The following is a 25,344-nucleotide window of genomic DNA, read 5'->3' on the forward strand; positions in this document are numbered from 1 at the left end:
CTTGGGTGGTTTGGAGTCGGTGTTTGGTCACCGGGTCTTATCCTCTATGAGATAATGTTTGGGATGTTCTTGGTGCAGGATATTAACTAAGGGTCTTGCAACTCGATGTCCGTCTCCGGTGTGTTTTTCTTGCTATGTCTCATTGGTTAAAAGGAAGGCGAGGGAGGGACGGGAGGTAATGCTTCCATTTTCTTACGATAATGGCATTACTCCTAGTCCTACTCCCTCGCCTTCCTTTTCCGTTCCCTCCCACCCTCCCGGTACGGACTGTCCGAGTTGCGGCTTGGGCTTGGTTTTTGTACAGGAGGGGATAAGGGTGGGGGGGGTTTTTGAAAGGGGAAGGGAGGGTCTAGGGGGGAGGCAGGAGGCCTCATTGGTTAAAAGGAAGGCGAGGGAGTAGGACTAGGAGTAATGCCATTATCGTAAGAAAATGGAAGCATGTATTAGTACATGCCATAAAGTGGTTAAATGTGTAAGTGCTCACATTAACAGGTACATCTGGCATCCTGAAAGAGCAAGCATAACTCTTACGTTTAGGGCTTGGAAGACTCATACGCCTGCCCCCAAATCGTATTTTCATGTCTTAAGCACCTGTTCAGCAATAAACTGAGGATGTTTGTTTTTCCCATAGGCATAAACAGCAAGGTTTGGGCTCCAGCTATCTCCCAGCCATTACTACACTATAAAAAACGGAGCACTGATGGTCCATTAAGTGAGGCATTTGTGTTGGACCCAGCTGGAACTGAAGACAAGAGGCCTTCTTCAGTCACTTGCGGTTACACTCAGCATGCAAAATGTGAACACCGCTGACCCTATCCCAGTGTCCAATTTGCATTGTTACACAATCAGAACATTTCCCTCATGCTAGCGTAGATCTCAAAAGTAGTGCAATAATAACTGACAGATCCGGATTGTCCTTCTTCTTTTCTAGCCCATTCCTTCACTGACCAGTCTTGCATGAGAACTCAAAAACAAACAGGGAAAGGAAAGAGTGTGTGAAAGAAAAACCTAAAAAATGCAGTCATAAGACAGAAAAGTGAAGGACAGAAAAGTAATATCAGAGATCTTAGGCAATCAAAGGCCACTCCAGTTAGGAGGAACTTAGAAGGACAACACTAGGACAATGTTAGAAAATAGAGGGCCAAAACCCAAAGTGAGTTCACTTCCAATCCACAGTAAGGGCCCACTAGGACCGCAGACACAGAAGTAAGTTTCTTTTCTCAAATCGCTTTGGACGTTCCTTCTACAACTGCACACATCTGCAATTCACCACCCATCGAGCTGACTTATCACGGAGCTCTGCTGCTCCCCCTTGCAAAATGCTTTATGTAGAATTCCCTGCCATTTCTACAACTGTTCGGGCTTGAGGAAGGCATGCACAGCTACTGCCTGTGGAGTAAATGATTTGTGGAAAAAGGTATGCACAGCAGCTGTCTTTCGATACTGTACCTGTTTTGGCCCTCATTGCAAGTTTCCTGTAATTTGACGATGGGTTCTAGGGACCAGAATCGTCAATTGCAGCTGATATACATGCACCGAAATAGGGGATTACAACTTATTTTCCACAGAATGAGAATACCCTGTGAACTCAGAAATACTGGGTCGATATTCGTATGTTTTTATTTTTTCTCTCTTGGCAAGAAAAAGCACAGTTCCAGATAGGCATCCACTTATCACTTGCTTGGAGTCGGTCGTAAATAAGTGTACGGGCTTTCTTGAAGCTCCTGGTGCAACTGATGGAGGGATGGGGAAGGGTAGAGTTGGTGAGAGGGAGGCTGGGGGTGGACGAAACATTTGTAGCTATCCTTGTTGTGCAGAGTCATAGTGGGCAGTGTGGGCGCAGCCTGCAGTAACACATATGATATATTCATACTCATGGATTACTGGCAATAAATTACTCCATTACTGAGCTAGGTCTTAGAAACTGGAGATCGCAAACTGATTTTTGAGCTTTCTGAACCAAATTCCCAATGGCCAGGTATTTATACAGCATTGTCTTTGGGTAAATCCAGCAGCCTTGACCTGCCAATATTAACTTGGGGAAAACTACGGTCTTTATCACATCCAATAATTAAGTGTGGTAAACTCTGCATATCTTGTAATTGTGTCTCATGCTCAAACAGGTATTCAAGTGGGCGCTTGCAAAATTATGAGGCATTTGTGATCACGGCCTAAGACTTTTTGCCTACTTCTTTGAAAATGGAGCAGCACAATTTGGCCCCTTTTTTCATAATTTTCATGGGGTGGTGTGACCTCATCAACAGCCCTGCGGGAAGAAAGTTCAGTATGTGGCCTTTGTAATTTCTTAGACAATTTAATTAAAAATGTGTATTTAAAAGCAATATTTGGATCATTTTTTTAAACAAATCGCCGAGGGCAGAGCTTCCTCAACTCTGATAACAAGGGACCAGGCTTGTTCACTCGGCTAGCTGAGTGCATTTTGTGTTATAGGTGGAAGTAGGAGGTATATTATATTTTGGGCTACTCACTTGGCACCATTCCAGGCGAACTATTACTGGATACAAATGTAAAGACAGAGCCTAGAAACAACACCTGGAAGCCAGTTTTTAGTCGCTAGGTTGCCAGTGGTGATGAAGAACACCTATGGGGTGTCAGCCTATGTCCCATTTATTTTTCAAATGTGCACTAATGGCTTGGAACTGCAAAGGTGTAGTCTATTACAATATCGGTATTGAAATGCATAAGCTGGACCATCAATCAATTAGGCATATAGGCATATGATTCATATAATATACAGGAAGAACTCAGTAAAGATATACTAGAAATCCAGCATGGATTTCCCTTCTAAGAGATGAGAAAGGGGAGCCCTTAATATAGAGAAAACCACATCCCTATTTTTAGAAAAAGGAGCTTCATACATGTCGCACACAAATACTTGTACCATTTGCATTTTTTGCACACATATTGAAAGTAGGTGGAGTACATATGCAGAAAACTACCTGGAATTGTGACGCCATATGCAGTAAAGGAGCCAGTAATACCCATCACCGTATGATAGTCAGTGCTTCATTTGTAAATAAAAAGGTGCCGGTGCCCACAGCCGTCCTCTTAAACACGCGGCTGCTGCAATTAAAATATGGAAACACAGAATACTGAGACAGCGTAATCCTCAAACCATCTCGGGCCTCTTCAATCCATTTAAAACTACTCCCTGCTCTTTCAGCTCACTCTTGCAGATTTCTACTTTCTCCCATTGTGACGCTTTTTCGTTTTTCTGTTCCTCCGTCTTTCCCATTTGCATCTTTTGATTGCAGCAAATGCTTGAGGCAGAAGAATAAGCCACGGCCCTCAAAAATAAGTGCTGGTGCTCCGCACCGGAAATAACAAGCACAAATTAAGCACTGATGATAGTCAAGTGTTCTGGGCCAAAATGGTGCAGGGGAGGAATTACCATCAGTGATTCTGGCGCCAGTATTTCCAGCCACTGAGAACTGCGCTATTCATAATCAGAGTCTCAGTCTTCACCTTTTAATGGAAAAATCTGTTTTGTGTGTTCACTTTCTTAAACTCTACCCCGTAGAGACGTTTTTTGAGACAAGAGGCTCACATCCTCAACCCGTAAACTCCTTATAGTGTAAATTAACAACATGGAAGTCAGTTGTCAATGTGCCTTCCTCTCAATAACTGCAGGGCATGTGAATCCAACAAAGTTGTATATTTACAGTTCTAAGCCAACTGCTATCACTGAAATTCCTTCGGATATACTACTCAGACCAGAGAGATGAAATACATCTGCAGGGCATGTGGCGAGTACTTGGTCATAGGTACAGCAGAGGGTCCTCCACTCAAGTGTCTAGCAGAGAAGCTCCCAATAGTTTTGTTAAGTCACTGAGTGCCAGAAATCATGGACCGTTGAAGCATGCATGAGAGTGAGAGAAAGGCCCTCTGATCCACCCGTCCTGGCACCTTCCCAAGACCCTCTGGGCACCTGAGTGAAGGCAACGCTGACCGTTAGAGGATCTTTTGATGTGAGTGAACAATACCGTCCCTGTCCCTCCACAAGATCAGTAACAAAAATAACTGAAAGCACCTCTACCCTGATTTCTGTTTCCTTTTCACCCGCCTCGTGAGATGAACTCCAGACTCACGGCCAGGAGGCCCTTATCTATGCTACTCGTCTATGCATGAACGATACAAACAGTGATGAAGGCTGAAAAATCTACGCATAGCAAGCCCCTACCGAAAGAGACTCCTCACCACACTACGCATCACCATTATGGATGGTAAAGGCTCATGCAAATATTTAAAAGAGTGGGTACTAATAATTAGCAATGAGTGGGATAGTCATTTCCTGAACATGGTATCTTTTATAAACGAAGATTATGGAATTTGCAACAGAAACTCTACTACGAAGGAACACTTTTGCATGTTAAAGTATTACACTTGTTTAATTTCTGTCGGAGCTTATCATATTTTTACATTATATATTTTGTTTGATTTAAACGCCAAACATTTTCGTGGCTCGGCTCGTGCGCGGACTCTTAGAGCCAAGACAGACCCTTGGCTCGGCTCTCCCTATTAATTCGTTGGCTCGCACACCGGTATAATAAAGTGTCCTTTGGAACTAATTGCTGAGGATATATTCTCCCATTGCTAGAAAGGCTTGTATAAAATGACGGGCTTGGCACCGTTGCGTGTTTTGTCTTGTTGTTGCTAATATTTGCACCGTCACCGTGAGCAACGCTCCCACATGAGCGTGTGCAGATGTTCTTGTCATGTGAGGTGCACGCGAGGCGCGCTCCATTGCGGCACAGGGACGTCTTATCTGCGCGTCAGCGCCCGATACTCCCTGCTGCCAGCCTGCCCACGCCCTGGGAAGACACGCCCGCAGCGCACCTGGGCAGAAGCCTGCCGCTTTCAAACTCTCTCAGCCGCGTACCTGGCACCGCCCACTCTCGGGGTCCACGAGTAAACGCCGCCCGGGGAGGCTCGGCTGCAGCTATAACAGGAGGATAGGCCACGCCCAGCCCACTCCCTTGTTTCTCACCGAGACGCAAGGAGTACGGAAACCGCACGGCTTACAGACTGCCAGCCGCAGACCACATCTGCAGCCACCACCCGAAGACCCTGCATCATGGACTTCTCCTTAGAAGCAGGTACTATGCATCAGTATCGCCTTAACATAAGTGACCAAACTCCCCGGGCTAGGGTAGTTTAAAAAGGTGTTTACAAACAAATTTAGGTTTTAGTTAGTCGAACACAATGCATAACGACAGATTGGAGTGTCTGATTTTTCAAGCACTACTAACAACGCCTTTAAAGTATTTTTTGTTCGTAAGATATTTCCATTTAAAGCGCTGGCTGAACAGCTTCCCTACGATGTAAATAATGTGTATTTACACCCCTGGCAGCTGGATAAATAGACAGTTCTTTATTTTTTTCCTACCATGTTTCTGTCAGCTTAACCTCACTAGACTTGTCGTGTCTGTAACGCTCCTGGGTAGCGCCGGGGAGGGCGGGGGGCTCACTATTACTTTGACAGGCCTAGAAATACGCAGGCAAGGAGGTGGAGGGCAGTTACTGTAGCCTGAATGAGGGCGTTTCTTCCCTCTCAGTTCTTTAACCCCTCCGGGAAAACAACAAAGTTAGTGATTTTTAAGGAAGCTGTTTATGAAGTATTTTTTTGTGCTCGATGGGTACCGCTGTACATTTAGATAGACAATGCGGCAGGTGACATAAATATATTTAAATTTTTGGCTTTGCTGCACCCACCAGCACTTTCATCCCAACGTTGCGGCGCGTGTCCACTGCAGCTGGGCCCTCATAAATAAGATTGTCGATAGACTCGTCCCGAATTTAGTTAAATCGTCTTGAGGACTTTTTTGTAGGAGAAATTGGTACTGCGCAGGATATAATAATTTAAAATATCAAAAGGAGAGCTGGCACCGTAACACCGATGGTACCTTTTGCGTGAGGCATGGTTAAATTGCTAATCCAATTAAAATGTATGACCTGGGTTCGAATTTCGGTCTCCGCACTAGACGAAATCGTGTGATCTTGTGCACATGTGGTTATATTTGCAAATATGGGAAATTAAATTGTGTTATTCAAAAGGTGATAATCTGTACTCCATGCACTTAATCTCGTATCCTCTTCCAACACCCCCATAATGTACAGTGGCCACCGCCTAACCTTGCGCTATGTAAGCACAGTGAGTGGATACATACGTACGTGCATGGAGCCACATGGCTGTCCGAAGAGCTGGGGATAGCGGAAGGGTTGAAGACTGCAGGGGAGCTTGTCTAGGGCACAGGAACAGTAGACGCCTAGAGTGCAACATTTCAAGGCGCATTTGTTACTGCATGCTGTGGAAAGGGCAAGTGTCATTGTCTAAGACGCAAAATACAGATCCTGCAAATAGACCTACATTCCATAAATGATGATGGAGATGCCTTTGAAGTTTAGTTTGCATGCTCTGAGGTACTACTCTATGTGATTTACCATGGTCCTAGTGTATTTTCCCTCTAAGCCTAAATCCATTGAAAGATGGAAGCAGGACAATAAGTGTGGATTCTGGCAACGTGCTCAGGCCCATTCCAGCACTGGACTGAAGCAAGGACATATATATAGGGCCTCTGACCTGCAATAGAGTGAGGATTGTCTTTAGGAGTTTGAAAGAAAACACTTTAGAAATACAACCATTTTCCCTTTAAGTGGGGAGCAGAGACGCGTATGCATAATCGGCCCTGCTCCCTTACCGCCCACTTATCCAGAAGGAGCTGGTTTTGCTCCTTAGAGAAATGTACGGTCTTGCTAAAGGTGGCCATTATCAGCAACTTTACCATAAACCATACAGTGGTGTTCTATAGTGTGCTTGCAAGGGCAAACACGTTGCAAATGGACTTTGCATAATTGTTCACTGCTTTCAAGATAACGAATGGGCGAACCTTTCTCATAAAGGAATGTTCCACATCCTCCTCCAGAGAGAGGGTGGCCAACCACTCCTTTTATTGTAGGTTGGTCCTATATTTGGGCGGCCTGACCTGTCTCCCTGCACTCAGATTGTGCAGGGTGCCAAATGCCCCCCTTTTTATTACTGCTTACAACTTGTTGCTCTATGGGACACCCAAGACTCCTGGCAAGGTGTTCGCATCTTACTATTTCAGCCATCTATGAGCTTCAAAAGAGGTGCCTGTCTATAGCACAGGAGGGCTTTCATAAAATGCAGATTCAATGACACTGCCGCCACTGTCCGGTGGTAATAGGCAATGTGGACATTTGCAGTTCAGGCCGTGGAGGATCCTGCTGCCTACCATAGGTGTTTCAGGGTGTAAGGCTGGTGCATTCCTTTTGGATGACAGAGATATTCATTTTATAAACTTGTGTCTCCAAAGGTGCTCTGGTGAGTAGCCAACGCCTACTCCAATAGGTAGCAAAGCAGTTGGAACTCAAATACAGGACGACACAGTAATCAGACTCGATAGCTCAATATCCAGTCAAATTACATCTTTTAAAATGTTCTGATTTAGAGGTTGGATTTCTAGAATAAAACCCCAAAATTGAGCTCTGTAACTTAAAATCCCGCTTGCTTCCCAACTAAAGTCTCCTAATGTCTGCCCGTGTGGAAAGTGCCTCTGTGTATACATGTGCAAAGTGTGAAGTGCTAATGGAAAGTTGGCCAAACTTTCCAGGAATGCCCATTCCTCTTACGAGGAGGCCATTTTGTCCACCTCTAACCAGTAACTAGGTTTGCCAGTGGCTCGTGTGACTGATAGTATGGGCTCCATGTTTTTTTTTTTTATCAATTTTTTTGTAACGTAGGTTTTGGTAAACAGAGTTAATTGGAGGCAACAAGTGACTTACATTGACCATTAAGTCTGTTTTGGAAGTTCTTAGGCAAAAACACTTTTTTTTCCAAATGTGACATTTTGTGACTTGTTATGAAACATCAAGTTTGCTTAGCGATATGTGTCTGTAAAAGAGTGCTTCCTTAAAAAGTAAGGATTCCAACTGCTTTGTATCACATCAGATGTCTACACTTTAGAGAGTACTGGTTCGATTGCAGTGCTTTGGGAACCTTTCTATAAAGCACTGTGGGGGTACTTTTGTTTGGGAATTTATTTCACACTGTCTCCTAAGAATTGCCTATTACTACTGTGGGTGTGGGAAGCGCACATAAATGGAGCCTCTGGTCTTGAAATAAAATCTGCATTACAGCGTGGCGACGAACGGTCTTTGCTGCTGAGGTGTCTATTTCTGAGGAGCACATTCCAATTATGTCGTACACAAAACAGACCTTATTTATGTATAAGAAGCAAGTCAAGTAATCTACCCTGAAAAAGCGGATCAGATGAACCTGTCAGGCCTATTGTGCAGTGACCTGGCCTAGTGCGAAAGGTGATAGCATTGGATGGTGTGTCCGGTAGCAACACGTATCCCTTCAACCGGTTGCTAGGCAATCTGGTTTGTAGGATTGTGAGCACAGGTGTGCTTATTAACTTACCTTACTTTGTTTACTCTTTGTTTCCGGGTCAGTTCTTCAAGGAAGGTGATTCACTGGGGCTGTATAAAAATCATTAAGTAGATAATACATTTTAACTGGGAGGACGGACGTGCTGCTCCTATCCACACAGTCCCCACACCACCGCATGATTAAAGGCTGCAACAGTGGGCGCACTCTGTTTGGAGTAGGTCTCTGAGACCTCGTGAACCTGAGCTAACATCTCGGGCCATTCTACACCCAGCACATCACCGCTGAACGGCGCCCAGGCACTGATGATGCACATTGGAACGCTTCTCAGCATTGGCAGAGATATGAAGCGCTATGCAAATGTGGTAGTGCAATACGAGCATGCGTTGCGATTTAAAGCCTCTCGATTTAGGGATATGCTGCTGTGCATTAATTCCTTACATGAGTTGTCTTGTTGTAAAATGCCCAAAATGCCCTGTTACAGGGCCTAACGTTTGCCCCAGAGCTAATAGTCAATCGACTTGCGAAACGTGTTTACCCGGCCCTCTTATGTTGGCAGCTGTGAGTCTCATAGTATTTCAAAAGAAGCCGAACAAACAGACTGAGTCTGTCAGCCACATGCCCTTTGGGGATTACACATGTCAAATGTGCCCAAAATAAAAGCAGGTTGAAACAGCGAAATAGCTTTTGTATGGTGATATTTTCCAACTAATGTTGTGGTATTTTGAAACGAAGGGAGGACATTAGGAGTGTCTTTCTTCCGCAACATGACGAAGGAGACACTTCTAAGCCAGGAGTAAGACACAGCTACTCACAAACTGAAGTTTTTGACTTTAGGTGAGTTTGACCAATGAGTATTTGAAAGGCCCCACGGAAGTGGATTCTGGAGCTTTTTAACCCACTGAGTCATAAGATCACATAATGAACCAAATGATGTTGGGAGCGGTCACGTGTCACGATTTTCTTAGACAACAGATCACTTGATGCTGTTTTGTAGAGAGTGCTATGGTTCCTTATTTTAAATTCTGACGGTGTGCAGCCCAAGTGGAAAAAACAAAGGCAAAGCTTTTAAAATATATTCTGCATTTGGACAAGAAAAAAGGGCTATGTGGCTTGAAAATGACCCGTTTATGACCTATTAACCAAACCGCATAATTTGTGGGAAAATTATGCGTTTTATAAAACAAAGGTTCAAGATGTCAATATTGAACCTGCTGGTTCACTTTTTTGAAATCTTTCTGAATTAATGTAACGCCAAATACTTGTCATTTATCTTATCACGGTTTTTATATTTATTTAAAAATGTTTAATATTACTGGTCACCCGACTTGAAAGTAATCAGTTATTTAGTAGTATTACTTTTTCAAAAAAGTTACTGATTACTTTTGTACGGGCGGGGAGGACTCTTTGGATTTAAGAACAAACACTGATGTTTTCCTGATATACACATAATTGCATTCCAGATTTTAAACAGGAAAAATAAGTGAAGAAACGATCTGCGGTGCCTTACTCTATGTGGCGATCACACTACACTGTCTGTTGATTTTTTTTTCAAGGACGTAATGCCTAGCTGCAATTAATTAAAGATAATGTACTCTATTTGCAGACGGCAAACACCCAATTACTGCAAGCAGATAATTAGCCCTAGTTAATATTACTCAAAAGCAATTGTTACAAATGTTATGTTTGGGGGTTGCATAATTTATATATAGTACTCGCCATCACAGCGATGATGCAATATTTTTTTCTACACAATGTTGTTGTCCATCAAGAGTTTGAGATAACACATTTGCTTCTAAATCTTGAGCAAATGTTTTTTAACCACAGGAAGAGTTCCATTATTTTGTCGCTTGCCTCTTTCATTGTCCGGATGTAGCAGTTGTGCCCAAACTGTTTGGTCCCATTTCCTTTAACTGAGACAAAAAGCATCCCCAGAGATGTTCATCGGTGGGGTGAAGGTTATTCCTCTAGTTATATTGTGCAAGGAGTTCATATGTCGACATACCTGCTCCGGTTTCGGAGACTCAAATGAAGTCAGTCAATGATGAAAATGCTGCCTTGAGGTAGTGCTTGAGGAGTGTTGGTGCAAACATTTCAGTCACATCTTTTGTTCTCTGTTGAGTCTTTCAATCAACATTTGGGACATTGAGATGTGGAACCGGTGCCTAGAGACTTGTTAGTTACACCTCACTGACGAGGCCAAGATTTGGGGCATCTGATGTTGCTTGTTGTTCTATGAATAGTTTACATCAATTAGGTTCTGACTGATTCTTTTGGGGTTAAGTTGGACTGATGTGCTACGTTTGGTCCTTCTGTAACGTCACATATGAACTAAGAAGGGGTATCCACATCGCTCCACAAATGCTTGGTCCCCACCGCATTTTGAGGATAACCATTGAATACACAGGGGATTCCTTTTCAGAGTTATTATATATGCATTTATCCCATGTGGATATTCCAAAAATTCGTGGGTCAGCCCTCCTAGGCCATATATAGGCAACCCTTCTTTAAAAAGTGGAGGCCATGGTTTCCAAAGTATTGGCAAGTCATATAGAATCGCTAGCACCAGCTTTTTCATGACATTAACAGAAAGATCACATAGTTTTCTTTTACAGAATAAATTAAAGAATTTGATATGTTTGTTTTTGATCGAAGATTGAAAACATGATTCTTGTGGATAACTCTAAGCTGAAACCATCTTTTCGAGCTGAGTATGATCAGTGTTCATTCTTTTACACAGGGTTGTTGTAAACTGTGAAGTTATTGTGAAAGTTATTTTGGATTTCTTCGTCCAAGGAGTGGGACTTCAGACGCAAATCCACAGTTTATTAATTCGACCCTGGTGGCATCTACCTTAAGGACACTCATGTTGATGTCGGGAGGATTTGCCTGATAAGTTTATTGACAGTTTTTAATTCTGAAAAAGCCACTGAAAGGAGTCTTGCATGTCGCTTCCCTGTGACTATCAGCGGGGAGGAAGAGCTGAATAATTAGCAAAAATAGTCCTACAGCTTAAAGTGTGGTGAAAAGTGCTGAAGTTTGCTCTAGTGTCATCTTTAGCAGAGCAGATATGCGACAGCTGTACATTATAGTTTCTGCAATAGTAAATAACTACAAGCCGCCAAGTTACAGCTCTATTCTAAATGGTCTGGTAATGCCAAATAGTATGTGGAAAAAGGTTCAGAATTTAAGAAAAATATACAGAAAACTGTGTTTCTGTTTGGCAACACGGCGTTTACTCTGTATTTCCCATTCCATATGTGAAAACTCATAACTGACCTGTAAAGGCATGGTAATGCTGCTTCTTATGAGTAATACCAGGTGCATTATTACTATGCCGTATCACTGGGCCATATGTAACCAGACACAAAATATGAATTATTAAATTGTACACAATTTCCCCACTGCAGCTGTAGACCCACAGCCAAAGAAAGCTGAATGTACCGTCAAAAAGGATGAAAAGGGCGAGCTGAAGCATGACGGCCATGATAAGTCCGGGCACAAGCATCATGAACATGGTCATGGACATCATGGGCATGGACACCATGGGCATGGACATGAGCATGGACACGGCCATGACCATGGCAAATCACACAAGGTAAGTTAGACACCAAATGAACCCATAATACTATCAAGGTGTATCACACCACTCCAATTGTGGAACTAGATGTGAAGCCTAATTTGCAAAGCCATAAACATCTATGTCTGTGAGTAAATGGCTCCATTTACCGCTGAGAGTTATCCACAAAAGAATTGTTACGAAGTATAATTGGTTTATCACTGCATAATTCTACACCATGTGTACGTAGAATTGCGCAGTACTGAAGCCAGGCTTGCAGTGAGGAGTGGGAGGAACAAGGAATTATTTTCCTTGTAAGTTTGTAAACAAACACAAGCTTGTGAGATTGAAGCCATTCACAACTACAATCTGACCATTTTCCATCCTTGATACAGCCAGAATGTACTCCAGCAAAGAGCAGGAGTAATTCCCTATCCAGGGTAGGAAGGGAAATTGATAATCTTTACATTTAATGGTGGTGTAGAGGAAGGATCTGCTCACAAGTTATATGTTTTCCCCATTGAGAACAAAATTAAAAAACAAGCATTTGCATCAGGTTGCCTTTCAATAGTGAGTAATTAGAAGTTGTAACCATTATACATTTTATTATTTGTCACTTTATCGACCTGAATAGAGGAAGGTTTGGAATTGAACCCGCAGCCTGTGGGTCACACACAAACGTAAGCAAATGCCTAACTGTCCAAGCAATCTTGCTCGTCAGTTGTGTACCTAAAGTGAGCTGTGACTTTATGTACGGCTCAGTGGGTGAATGTGGGGCCCACTGGCACTTATTTTTGGGGACTGGAACTTGTGTTTCCTCATCAGACTTTCACCCAGAGCCAGACAGCGAAAAGCACAAAAGGTGGAAAGAAAGAAGAGAAATACAGAAAATGACAGCGAGAGCAGGGATAGTAAAAATAACCTTCAATAGTCAGATAGAGAGGTAGGGAGTGTCTGGTGGTGGAATAAATAGGCATGGGGTGGAATCAAGATTATGCAACCTTGGTATTCGTCATCCCAACCTCCAGTAGCACCAGCTGTAGGTTTATGAACAAAATCTTAGGCCACAGCTCTTATTATTTTACACATTAAGCACTGGGGAGGTAGCCTGAACATCAAGGAGATGCTTTGAAGGCAAGTTGCACTGAAAACCCTCAGCCCATCTAGGCCCAAAAAGCAATCTCATGTCCCTCAGCCTACTGAGGGTTCTTTTTGAGGCCCTTATGGTTTGTCAAGTCATGGTATGGGCTTAGAAGTGCATTGTGTCTCACTTCATAACTTCAGATGTAGTTTAGCTATTGATGAATTTAAGTGAGTTGCTGAAACTTAAAGCATCTTATAAAGAGAACTTTACGAAGACTGGGGCAGCTGTAAAAACATTGTGACGTCATATTACCACCTGTTTTGACAGCCCTACAGATTTAGGCCCTGATTTATACTTTTTTGTGCCGTATTGCCATCATTTTGTATTTTGTAAGTTTGTGCTGCTTTTGCGTCAATAAATGACGGTAACGGGGAACAAAAAAATAAAAATCAGGGGCTGAATCTCTGAATCCCTAATTCTAAGGGCCATGTAATTTCTGAACTCTGTTTGTGTCCGGAAGTCTCGTGGAAATACCGTAGTCCAGCTGTTCACATCCCCCACCCGAGCATTTTACAGCCTAAAAGCTATTCAAGTCTTTATGTGGGAGGCTGGGCAAAAATTGGGAGTCACTGAAGTAATCAGGTATGGAAATCCCATTTCAGGTGGTAGTTCCCCTTTTCTCAAGGGCATCTCAGCAGCAATGTTAAAATACCTCTGTATTTACACTTGCCAAAATTACTAATACTATTAGTAACTATAATTTCTCCCCCCTTGGTCTGAGTGCATGATAGTATAACAGCTACACTTAGGTGGAAACTTGCAGAATTAACATGTGATACACTTAATAACTGAAGTTATTGCTCAAATTTTCTGCCATGCACTTGCATCCTTTGTCAATAATATGAGGTATTTTAATTTTTGTTGCTGGTCATTACCACTTTATATGGGCCAATGAGACCTTTCAATAATCTTACTCCTGTATAAATTACAACACGATAATTGTACTGAATTCAATGCGAACCGAGTAACTTAAAGTTAAACACTTTAATTTTGTTGTGTTCTCAGATTTCAGCAATCATAATGGTTTTGTTTTTGTTCCTAATAACATAAAAGCCAGAAAAATGAAACCTATAAACCTAGCCTTTCAAATACTATACTAGTTTACCTATCTAGAACAAACATCTCAGGTGGGTAAATGGGAGAGAGACCGACTGAGTAGAAAAAAAAACATTAAAAAAAGAAAGCAATAGGTAGAAAAGTTCAGAACTTCCCAAAAAGTTTGGGTTTATTATATCACCACGATTTTGGCCTCTTCTGGTAATCTGAAACTTTGATTCACATACTCTCCAAATATTTCCTCATGTGTGTAAACAGCGCAGCACCCAGTACATTCAGAATGCAGTTTTTAGTCAAATGAAAACTTACATTGAAAGGTAAGGAGGACCTAATGACAATAATATTAAAGCGACAATACCACTTATATTGCGAAAGAAAGGGTCTTATATGGTTTTGTTAAATTTAATTACAGACATTTTTTTATCATTTGTGGCATGTAGATACACGTTTGCATAAGCATATACTTTGCAAGTTCCTTTTAGAGGCATTTTTCCCAAAACAGTTGGCAGTTAGCTTTGCAGGAGTTACAAGTGCATATGCTGACTAAATGTAAAATTTGGCATGTAAAGCACTTTACATGAAATCTTTGTATAAATTACACATTAGTATTCTTCCTACTGATTGTTGTATGTCTCCCCCTACTGGCAATTTGTCCAGCACCCCTGACCTCCAAACCTGGCAGCAAAGTTTTACTGCGAAGAGGAAGAGTTGTAATTGTCCGGCAACTTTTAGTAATAGTGATCGTATATACATGTTATCCTTACAAGAGAAGGGGGTGTGTTATATCATGGTCCTATGTTGTTGTGGATGTCTGTTGGGCATGGAGACTGAGCAGACAAGCCCAGGCCCCTAGTAAGGTGCCTTCTCTAAAACTACCTGCTTACTTGCAGCATATGTGAAACCTGACATAATAAAGAGACATACTGCATGAAATTGTGAGTCCAGGCTGGTACCTAAACAAAAATCATGGTCGTAACACAATTCACCAGTGATTGCAAGGCACTCTGGGGAAGAAAAAGCAGTTATTTGTTGTTCAGGTTAAAGGAAATCAAAAAACTCTCAGCAAGAAATATTTATGAAAAGCTGAAGAACATAGTATGCATTTGGTCTGTGCTGTAACCACACCCGTTTCCTAAGGTGATCATGTTAAAATAGCCACGCGTCAACAAGCTTGAGGAATTATGTTTTATCTAAGCGGCAAGGCAGGTCAAAGCATGAGTATTTACCCAGCCCTTGTGTTTTGTGATTCCTGAATGTTGTTCTGACTTGCATCAACATTTCCAGGTGTAGGACCTTGATATTTGCACTTCAACCTAGTGTGATTATTTTCCTTGCGACGCCCCTGCGTTACCCATTACCTTGTATCGGCCTGTGCCAAGTACTCCTCACTCTGCCTCCCACTGCTAGTCGCCAGGCAGGCCAAAGTGTCAGTGTCAAAGGGCAAGTTACTGTGGCCTGTCATCAAAACGATTAGATTTAATTCCTTATGCTGCAAAGTTACAGGGTGCATGCAGAACAAGAAAGTAGTTATTGGCTCACCCAAATTTCCTGATAGCTGCTAGTCGCAGTATATGGTCTATGATCTTGAACAAATCAACTTAGCTGCTCATGTCTATAGATGGTCTTCTGGAAAGTTCCTGCATGGAAGCAGCCTAATTTCTCTAACGTCTGTGAGTGATGAATGATCACCGTGAAGGAGGATTGAACGGCAAACAGAGAAACCAACAGCACATACATCTGGTTTAGAAATTGTAACACTGCTTTTTGTTGATATCCTCGATTAGCTCCGTTTGAACAGTAGGGTGTAAGGGACCTGCTAACACGACTTCCTTTAATAGATCTTTATGACTTGGTAGCAGACCACTCCTTCGGGCACTGAGGGGGTCGAGTCATGATTTAAAAAATGTGTCAAATACCCTCCACTGAATCCCCCGTAGACAAATGTTTACCAAAGTGACATCCCTCCCACAAGCCCTAGGGAGAACCAAACTTCACCTTTCCATGCGGAAAGAGCTGAAATCTTTACAGTACCCTTAAATACAAGGCCAAGCCAGCATGGGCACAGACCAGGTCTCACTGACCATAGAGACGTGTCAGTTTTTTTTGTGGGCAAAACAAATTGTCTGTTCAGTACTGGACCCAGAAACATCTCTAATGTCCACATAAAGTAGCCCAGTCTCCCAACATTACCCGAGAGCAGGGCCGAGACTGGTAATCAGAGCACTTGGCTTTTTTGTGTATCTCATGGCTCATTGTGTGCACAAGTTACAGCTCCACCACTAGCTAGGTTGTAAGATAACACACTGCCTTCTCTCTTGTTGCAGAAGGGGTGCGGACATTCCAGTGACTCGAGCAGCAGCAGCTCCAGTTGCAGTGAAGGTGAAGGAAAGGTGAGTCCAGTCTTATTAATGTCATAACAATCAGAGGTGCAATGGCTCATCGTTGATCCCCCCTTCCACAAAAAACGGGGATGGGGCAAAAAGGAATTGATTCTGGCTTGAATGTGTTTAGAGGGGTGATGAGGCTCAAGGACATGAGTGAAAAAATGTGAGTATTATTGCAAGGTCACTTTCAAGCAGTGAAGTTCTTCAGCTCAGGTTGGAGATGCAGCATACACATTGTAAGTACCTTCTGTTTCTGGGAAAGGCCACAAATCACCTTGCAATAAAAGCATCTTACACTGGAACAAAATGAAAAATGATTTATTTATCACCTTTGTTTGAAGATACAGATTCTCCCCAATTTGTGTTTTATCACCTTTTTGTCACGTGGGATTCAGATTTTAAAAAAGCATTGGCAAAGCAAACAGGTCTTACTGTTTTTGAAGTTGAAGTAGCATTCATCTTCTCGTGTCCTTCGAACGCTGTAGTTGGTACTTTTACGATGGAAGCTGCAGTATCGTCCTTGTAGTAGCAGACTCTAGTGCCTTAAGTAGCTATGGTATGTTAGGTATGGTAGTTTAAGTATGATAGCTCATGTGTGGTAGGTAGATTAATAGATAAGATATTGTATGTAGGTATCATAGTTATGATAGGTACTTATGGTAGCTATTAGAGTTATGTAGGTACGATATGCAGGTATAATAGATATGTATGGTATGTATGGCATGTATGTTCGTTAAGGCGGTGCTGCAGGTGGGTTTGGTAGGTGTAGATGAGTTTGATAGGTTAAGTATAGAAGGTAGGTATAGGAGATAGGTTTGGTAGGTATAGAAGTTAGGGATGGTACATACGGCAGGTAGGTATGGTAGGTTTGGTAGGTAGGTTGGTTATGGAATAGTAGGTTAGGAATAGTAGGACATAAAGTAACGTTTTGTCAGATATTTAAAAGATTGCACTATTAAAGCATTTTTTAGACTTAGTTTGCAAGTCATATCATTGTTAAGGAGATGTACAAAGACTTGCTGTTATTAAAAACACATGTTTAGCTTATAGACGAGAGCTGTATTATATTTGATGCTGTCAGTTATTTGTTTTTGTTGGTAATAATTCGCAGCTTCATGTATAAAATATCCAAAGCAAAGGCAATGAATGGTTTACTTTTAAAATTGTTTGTAGGTTCTTTTTATTAGTTACAAGCAAGCACTGTTTTTTAAAATGAAAGCGCTTCTTCATTGATTTGGTGGTTTTGTATGTGATTGGTGAGTGCTGAAAACCAGAATGAATCATACAGTGTTTGAGTGGATAAAGGAGTGAGTACATTGATGAATGCATGCTTGAGGGACTGACTGCATGGATGGGTGAATAGGTGAGCGAGGTGTATTAAAAAATGAGTGAATATGTGAAGCCTTCGCTGGATGACTAGATAAGTGTATGCCATAATGAATGGTGAGCACATGCTTAGACAAAAGAGTGATGAATTAAATTGCATGGATAGATTCAAAATGCCCCTGGGCCCAGCTTCCAAAAAGCGGCTTGTCCGAGGAAGCCATAGAGTGAAGAGGGCTGACCCGAAAACTCTTTCTTTATATTATGTATTCTCTGTTATTTGTGCATATTGTATGGTGTATAATGTGTGATGACAACAGGTTCTGCCAGACAGCTGAAGCTATCTACAGCGAGACCTAGAAATAGGCTTGCATATTGGTGAGTCCTAACTCCTGCATGAGTAAACAAAAAACTCAGACCCATATTTATACTTTTGTAGCGCCGCATTTGCGTCATTTTTTGACGCAAAAGCGGCGCAAACTTGCAAAATACAATTGTATTTTGTAAGTTTGCGTCGCTTTTCCGTCAAAAAGCGGCGCAAAAACGGCGCTAAAAAAGCATAAATATGGGTCTCAGAGCCTCATTTACAAGAGGCCTGCGTCGTCACTTTTTATGAAGCTCTGGTGGCGAAGGCCTGTCAGTCATATCTCTCATAGATATGGAGTAAGTTAAGGCAAAGCAAAGTGCAGCTTTGCATTACTCTATGTCAAGGAGGCATTCTGTGGGTGTTGCAGTGGCTTTTCCCAGACAACAATCATGGGTTTTGACACATTCGCAGATTTACAAGGATCTGTAAACCTGGGAATGCATCAAAACTGTGCGCCTCCCCAGGGGAGGCGTAACAAGGAGAAATAACTTTATTTTTCCTTGTTTTTAGGTCTTGGCTCTAGACTGCGCTGTCTCGAGAAGACATGCTGTATCTATTTTGTGGACCTTAGCCCACCCATAGGTTTCCCGTTTGCTGGCTCCATTGTCGCTCTCCCAGTCTTCATCTCCATTTGTCCAGGGCATCCATTTGTCATGCCTCTTCCGTAATTTTCCCTTCCCTTACAGCAGCGACCATGTACACTAACCCTCCACTATCCGTCATTGTATGATCAATTTCCAAACTTTTTTTCTTCATTTAGGAGCCCTCCTCAGGAGCGTGGGTATTGTCAGTGCTGAGCGCCGTATTTTTTTTCCATATGCCATGTGTCTCCTCCCTATGTATTTCAGGCTGCTGAGGCCACCTCCCCTCCCGTTCTCGCTTTGGTTGCTCCATTTCCCCTTCAAGCTGCTTTCGCAGTGTGGCTGCTTACATCTCCCACCTCCCGTAGCCTCGGACTGGCCCTGCTGGTGCTGCTACTATTCCACTCCCTCTGTCCGATCCCTCTGGACCCTGAGGCCGCTTCCACTCGCGTTCAAGCTTCGGTTGCTCTCTTTCCCCTTCAAGCCGCTTCTGCAGTGCGGCTGCCTCCATCTCCTGTAGCCTCGGACCTGCCCAGCTGGAGTTGCTGCTCTTCCACTCCTTTGGCTCCCTCAGGACTCTTGTGTCCAGCTGCTCCTCTGGTCTCCTCCCCCTTTCCTTTTCAGCTGCCGCTGCTCGCTCTCCTACTCCTGCTCTCGCAGGCTCCCCAGGTACTGCAGCTCGCTCCTTCTCCTGGAGCTATGGCTGCCTCGTCCTCCCCCCTGCTTGTTTTGCATAGGTGTTGAGACGGAGCCAAATCTCGTAAGTCGCACTTCCCACATCAAAGAATACTTAAGTGGCTTGTGCTAAGCAAGTTATTTTGAGTGATATTTATCTTCCGCAGACAGTAGCAATGCTTGGGATGGAAATGACATTGCTCACTTTAGCTATCCTTTTTTGAAAAAAGGACTTCACATTAACTGTGCTCTCACCACTGCACAGAGTTGATTTTGCCTGTGGATTCTACGTATTGATGTTTATTTTTCTTAGTATGCTATTGATTTTGGTGATTGGCTTTTTGTTTCCATCAGGTTACCTCGATTGTCATATGCCTGGTACACTGCATTCACAAGTCAGAATGTGTATACCACTCAGGAACAAACAAAAAAAGATAATGTGATGAGACTGTGTGGTTTCCTTTTCCTATGTGTGCTGCATTCTTCAGCACACATAGAAAGAGTAGGGTGCCTCCATCGATTGTTTTTGTGCAGTAAGGTGTCCCTACCTGCACAAAAACAATTGTGCTAACAATGCAGACACCCTTGCACCATGGTGCAAGGGTTTCTGCATTGGGGCTATGCACCAAAAGGCAGATTTAAAAGCCCCTAGCGCCTCCTTGCACCACATTAGCGTAATTTTTTTACTCTAAATGTAGCCCAACGAGGCCAACATCGAAGCGCCAAATGTACAAAGTAGCGGAATGCGTGCATTGTGCCATTTTGTAACCCTTTGTGCTACATTATGCCTGCTCCAGGCGTAATGTATGCAAAGGGAGCATTCCCTCATTAGGGGTGGGGGCCGAAAAAATGGCACGAAGAAATCTAAGAGATTTCTTTGCGTCCTTTTTTCCGGCAATTTTAATGCCTGCTTAGAGCAGGCGTTAAAGGAGGCACACCATTGTTTACAATGGGCCTTACTGGGCTTTGCAGGATTAGTGCCAACATTTTTTACGCTTATCCTGCAAAGCTGTGAAGTAGCATAAAAAATGTTGACACTAGTTCCCTGACTACAGTCATGTTATGTCGTATCATCGATACGGGCCACACATGGTGGTTTTAGGGGGTCGTTATGGCGCACAAGAAAAGTGGCGCTGCACTGGTTGCAGCGCCACATTTCTTAAATCTGGCCCCAATTTGTGCTCCAGCCCATGCGGAAAAGACAGGAATGCACCGTATTTCATTAATAAGGTGCATTCCTGCCCTTTCCTTTTGACGCAGGGCAGCATAGCAAGAAGCCTTGTGGCGCTGCCCTGCACCAAAAATATTGTACATGAGGCCCTCTCTAAAAAAAACAAAATCAACTAAATTATAGGCATTCCCCTGTGATCAGCCAGTTGAAAACAATACAAAAATGTCCATATTTTCCTGACGTATTTTGAAAATGCAATTCCCTGCCCCCATTCTGCATTTTATATATTGGGGTTAATTTATCAGTGGCTTGTTTTTAAGTTCGTCCTGTTTTGGGCTATTGATTAATTTAAAAGCATAAAAATTCTAAACACTTTCTTCAAAAACTTGCAGGAGTGGAAGATCACTATTTTTGCACCTTCAAATGATAAGACCTTAAGGGCCAGATGTAGAAAGCCTTTTGCGCCTCGCAAACGGCAAAAAACGCATGTGAATGCCCACTGCCCACATGGACACATGGACCACTGCCTACTCTGAAAAAACTGAAACCAAATGGTTTTGGAATTTTTTCTTTTTGCAGCTCGTTTTCCTTTAAGGAAAACGGGCTGCAAAGAGAAAAAAAAAACTGCTTTATTAAAAAAGCAGTCACGGACATGGTGGTCTGCTGTCTCCAGCAGGCCACCATCCCCGTGAGTGCCTAGACTCGCTATGGGGTCGCAAACTGCGACCCACCTCATGAATATTCATGAGGTGGGTCTTTGCGACCCCATAGCGAGTCACAGAAGGTGTCTGAGACACCTTTCTGCATCTCGGATTGCGAGTTGCAATTTGCGAGTCGCTATGACTCGCAAATTGCAAGTCGCAATCGGATACCTACCTACATCTGGCCCTAAATGTTTTGCACATCGCTATTCTGAACTTTTGCTGTATCCGACATAAATTAAGCAGACTAAAACCATAAATAACCTTTAAACTTGATGCTGTCAAATTAATATAACGTAAAATGTATCTGGTTTTGCAGTGGAATCAGTGATCAAAGCAAGATCCGTGTTTTGGAAAAATGCAAGAAAAGTATTTGCTCTGAAGAAAGTTGAATAAGCCCATTTCTGAAGGAGGAGTGTTCAGAGATATGTTTCTGAGTTAATTCCCGGAACACTTGGAGTCAGGGCGCCGGCCTGGGGAGGAGCCTCACACCTCACACCACTACTAGGCTTATAAAAATGCCCTCCTGGCATGGAAGAGTCAAGGGCTGGCTGCATCAGTTTTGTTGGTGCAGCGGTGTTTAGCCCTTTCTAGGGCCCGGGTGAACTCTGCACCCTGACCTTAAATCGCTCTAGCATCACCCATGCATTCACCAGCGTATCCCCTACCTACCTGATATGTTCGCTGCAGCATCGTCTTCAAATGCCCTGGTGTGGCCTCGGGGCCTGTTCTCGCCCAGGCACTCTTTACCACGGTTCAGGCTCTGTCTGCCACCTTCAGGGTGTATTTGTTGAGGATTCTGTTTAGCTACCCAGGCAGGTGGGGGGAGAAAAGGGGCGGTCAGATGACCTTCCAGACTGCAATACTTTCAGCATTACTCCCTCATTCACAGTGTGCAGACGAGTTGCTATATATTGTTTGAAATCACGGACTGGAATAAAATTGGATATTTAAATTAGTTATTGTGGTGTCTATGAAGATTTTTTTAGTAGCTCTATTGAGGTTTGAACATGGCCACAGGAGTTATCGTCTGCACTGTTGAACTACATTTGTGGTATTACACGCGTATATCATTTGCAATGTGGTTCCATAAAGTTCACATCTTGCGAACCGTGCCTAAACAATCTATTACAATAAAACATGTATAAGTTTCATCCATTGTTTATACCAACATCCCAACGTGTGTGTCTTTATTTTATCTTTGCCCTTGCCGTTCGTCTTGTCATGTTCCCCTCGCTCTAGTCCCCACATTGGCCTGATGTATTTGCTACCCTAAGAGGTTCGGGGTACAGTTCTTCATGTATCCATCGTTCACCCTGGTGGTCCATGCACGCCGGCCCAGTGTCCTGTGTTCTCCATGGTCCTCTCCTCACTCTGAGTCTAGGGGGACATTTCGTCCGACTTAGCCTATAGTGGCAGCTGTATTACACCCCATTCACCAATGGATGCTCCCCGCCCCCGTTTTGTGTGTATGCGAGTCATAACATTTATTTCAGCAGTGCACCATTTCGTCAGGTGGAGTCTATAAAGTTAACAAAAAATGTTGGTCCCAGCTGTTTTTTTTTTAAGCAACCACTGATGTACTAAAACATGTACAAGATGAAATGTATCTCCAAATTAAATACAGACTCACTAGTCTTTAAGTTCTGTGCTTAGGTTTCAGGCTGACTACCAGTTGTCACACGAGAAAATTCGCTTCTCTTTTGTGATTCAGCGCCTTTCACCTTCTTAGATCAGTCAGTGGAGCCCGGCTCCATCTTTTCATGGTGTACTAGGAGGCAGAAGGTGAAATGGAGGACACGCACCATAACACCACTGGCAGGTCGGCCACTAGTCCACAATAAGGTGCTCTCCCATATGCCACCAAACGTTTCCGGTGTAGCTGTCAGCTTGCAACTGCAAATTTTCATTGAGGTAACAGTGATGTCCCATTCCTGGTACAAGTAAATGTCGTATGTCAGAGAGCTTCTGCCACCAATCCACTTACACCTATCGGTGGAAAACAATTGCATCCTTCCTACAGCAAACATCTTCTGTCTCACTGCTAAAATGCATTGTGGAAACCTGCGCTATTAAGGTATTCAAATACATACATGCATCCACCAGTAGACGCTAAGTAGGAGACGAAGAAGGAACATCCTGTAAATGATTACCAGCCCCCCTCAAAGCCATGTTGACCAGGACACAAACAAAAGAGATGGTCTTATCAAAAATGCAAAATTTGTGTAATTCATCTAATATGTAAAGGTATGCCATACAGAATAGGTTTCCACCCATGCTGAGGCATAATCCAGCTTGTCTTAACATCAGGCTACTGGCACAGGCCTATCAATGCTATATAGGCATATCATTAGATGCATATCTGTGCTGCTTTTGGTTGTGTGTAACAGGATTGACGTTCATAATATCCACCTGGACATAGATAATCTCCACAGTATTGACTACCACTATATCATCAAAGTAAGCAGGTGTAGGGAAGTACAATTTTCTTAACTCCATATCTACTTGCCTTGACAGTCAAACTTGAGTCGATATTGGAACAGGCCGATATTAAAACTTCAGAATTGTGGTGGAACTTTGAATTTAGCCAGAAACCTGGATCTGGGTGCTTAACCATTGTTTTCTTTGTGCATACACATTGGCACATTCTGAAGTGGAGCTTAAAGTGGCATCTTACAAAAATGAATCCATCTCTAAATACATTGATGCCAGTGCACCAAAGCAGCAACCCCTTTATAACTGCGATGAGACAATCCTACATTAAAAAAGGTGGTAATCTCGACGAAGTTCCTTTCCGACCCTATCTTTCTTTCTTGTGAAATAAAAAAACATTTGTTATGGGCGTGGAAGACAAAGAAAATCTGTTCCTATATCAGTGTTAACTAAACTGAATTCACTGCTAAATTAAAATGTGCTTTATCTTGCTTTATCTTGAACAGGAGCACCACGGTGAAGGGCACGAACACAAGAAGAAAAAAGAAAAGAAGCTGAACAAGGAGAAAAAGCCCAAGGACAAGAAAGAGAAGAAAGAGAAGAAGGATAAGAAAGATAAAGACAAGAAATAAAAAAAAGGACAAAACTAAATGATGTATTTTCCATTCACCACTATAATACACGTTTTAGGCCCCTTGGGCAAGTAGATTTGTTATATTCTGCTTTATTTTTTCTGCCCTCTATATTGTTTCTTTACGTCAGCATAAGTACGAGCAGATCCTTCCATCGTTTGGAGTAATTGATATCATTGATCATTTCTTTTGGTGTCGATATTTGTCCCTGACATCGACAATAAAGGTCTGAGGATCTCAATATGAGTAGGCTTTGTTTGGTGTGATGACTATTGCACCTGATAAAGATACTGGGTGTGAGTAACCTTGCACTGTTTAAAATTGCAGTACTCTCACAAATGTGTGTGCTTAAGTTCTCAATTTCACGGAACACTCATAATGGCGGTCCAAAAGGCCCACAAATTATGGCCGTCAATGCGCAACACTCATGATTTTCAGAAAAAAATTGTTCATATTTAAATAAAAAAACTTGTATACATGTGAACCTGTCTAATTATCTGTTTGCGTACCTTAACATCCCAAGTTACATCTGTACACAGAATGTTTCACTTTTGAGAGCACGAGGAGTGGAAGTCACCAAACCCCTCGTTTAATTCTTGGTTTGATCACGTTTAAGTGTGCTGTAACCTTTTTCAACCTTTTACAAAGTTTCTTGGTCTTCAGAATGAGTGGTTTTACCACATTACAGTATGAGAAAGTCATGACCATTTTCACCAACAAAAAGATGATCATAACTTTGCAGCTTTGGTATTTAGCCACAGCCTTTCTCTCCCTCGACCCAAAGTGTGAACCACAACAGGTCAACGTATCTTATCTAGTTGTATATGTAGCAGAAACTTAATTTTCTGTCTGAACATCTGGAGACCCCCAGATTAAGCCACCCTCAA

General features: G+C 42.6%; 1 protein-coding gene across 1 annotated transcript; it reads left to right on the top strand.

Moving 5' to 3' along the window:
• The first annotated feature begins 4,733 nt into the window (after positions 1-4,733).
• On the top strand, positions 4,734-24,941 carry LOC138259447 (urease accessory protein UreE-like). Its single transcript, XM_069207196.1, has 4 exons — positions 4,734-5,117; positions 11,842-12,029; positions 16,515-16,580; positions 24,332-24,941. Exons 1-4 carry the CDS (start codon positions 5,096-5,098, stop codon positions 24,455-24,457), a joined length of 402 nt encoding a protein of 133 aa, XP_069063297.1. The 5' UTR covers positions 4,734-5,095; the 3' UTR covers positions 24,458-24,941.
• The last annotated feature ends 403 nt before the right edge of the window (positions 24,942-25,344 follow it).

This window comes from Pleurodeles waltl, chromosome 9, assembly GCF_031143425.1.
Source record: "Pleurodeles waltl isolate 20211129_DDA chromosome 9, aPleWal1.hap1.20221129, whole genome shotgun sequence".
NCBI lineage: Eukaryota > Metazoa > Chordata > Amphibia > Caudata > Salamandridae > Pleurodeles > Pleurodeles waltl.

Bases quoted from the DNA above. Each gene is read 5' to 3' on its own strand.
- LOC138259447 (XM_069207196.1), top strand. From the start codon at position 5,096: ATGGACTTCTCCTTAGAAGCAG. The intron at 5,118-11,841 runs GTACTATGCATC...TCCCCACTGCAG, and splicing joins GGACTTCTCCTTAGAAGCAG to CTGTAGACCCACAGCCAAAG. The intron at 16,581-24,331 runs GTGAGTCCAGTC...TATCTTGAACAG, and splicing joins GCAGTGAAGGTGAAGGAAAG to GAGCACCACGGTGAAGGGCA.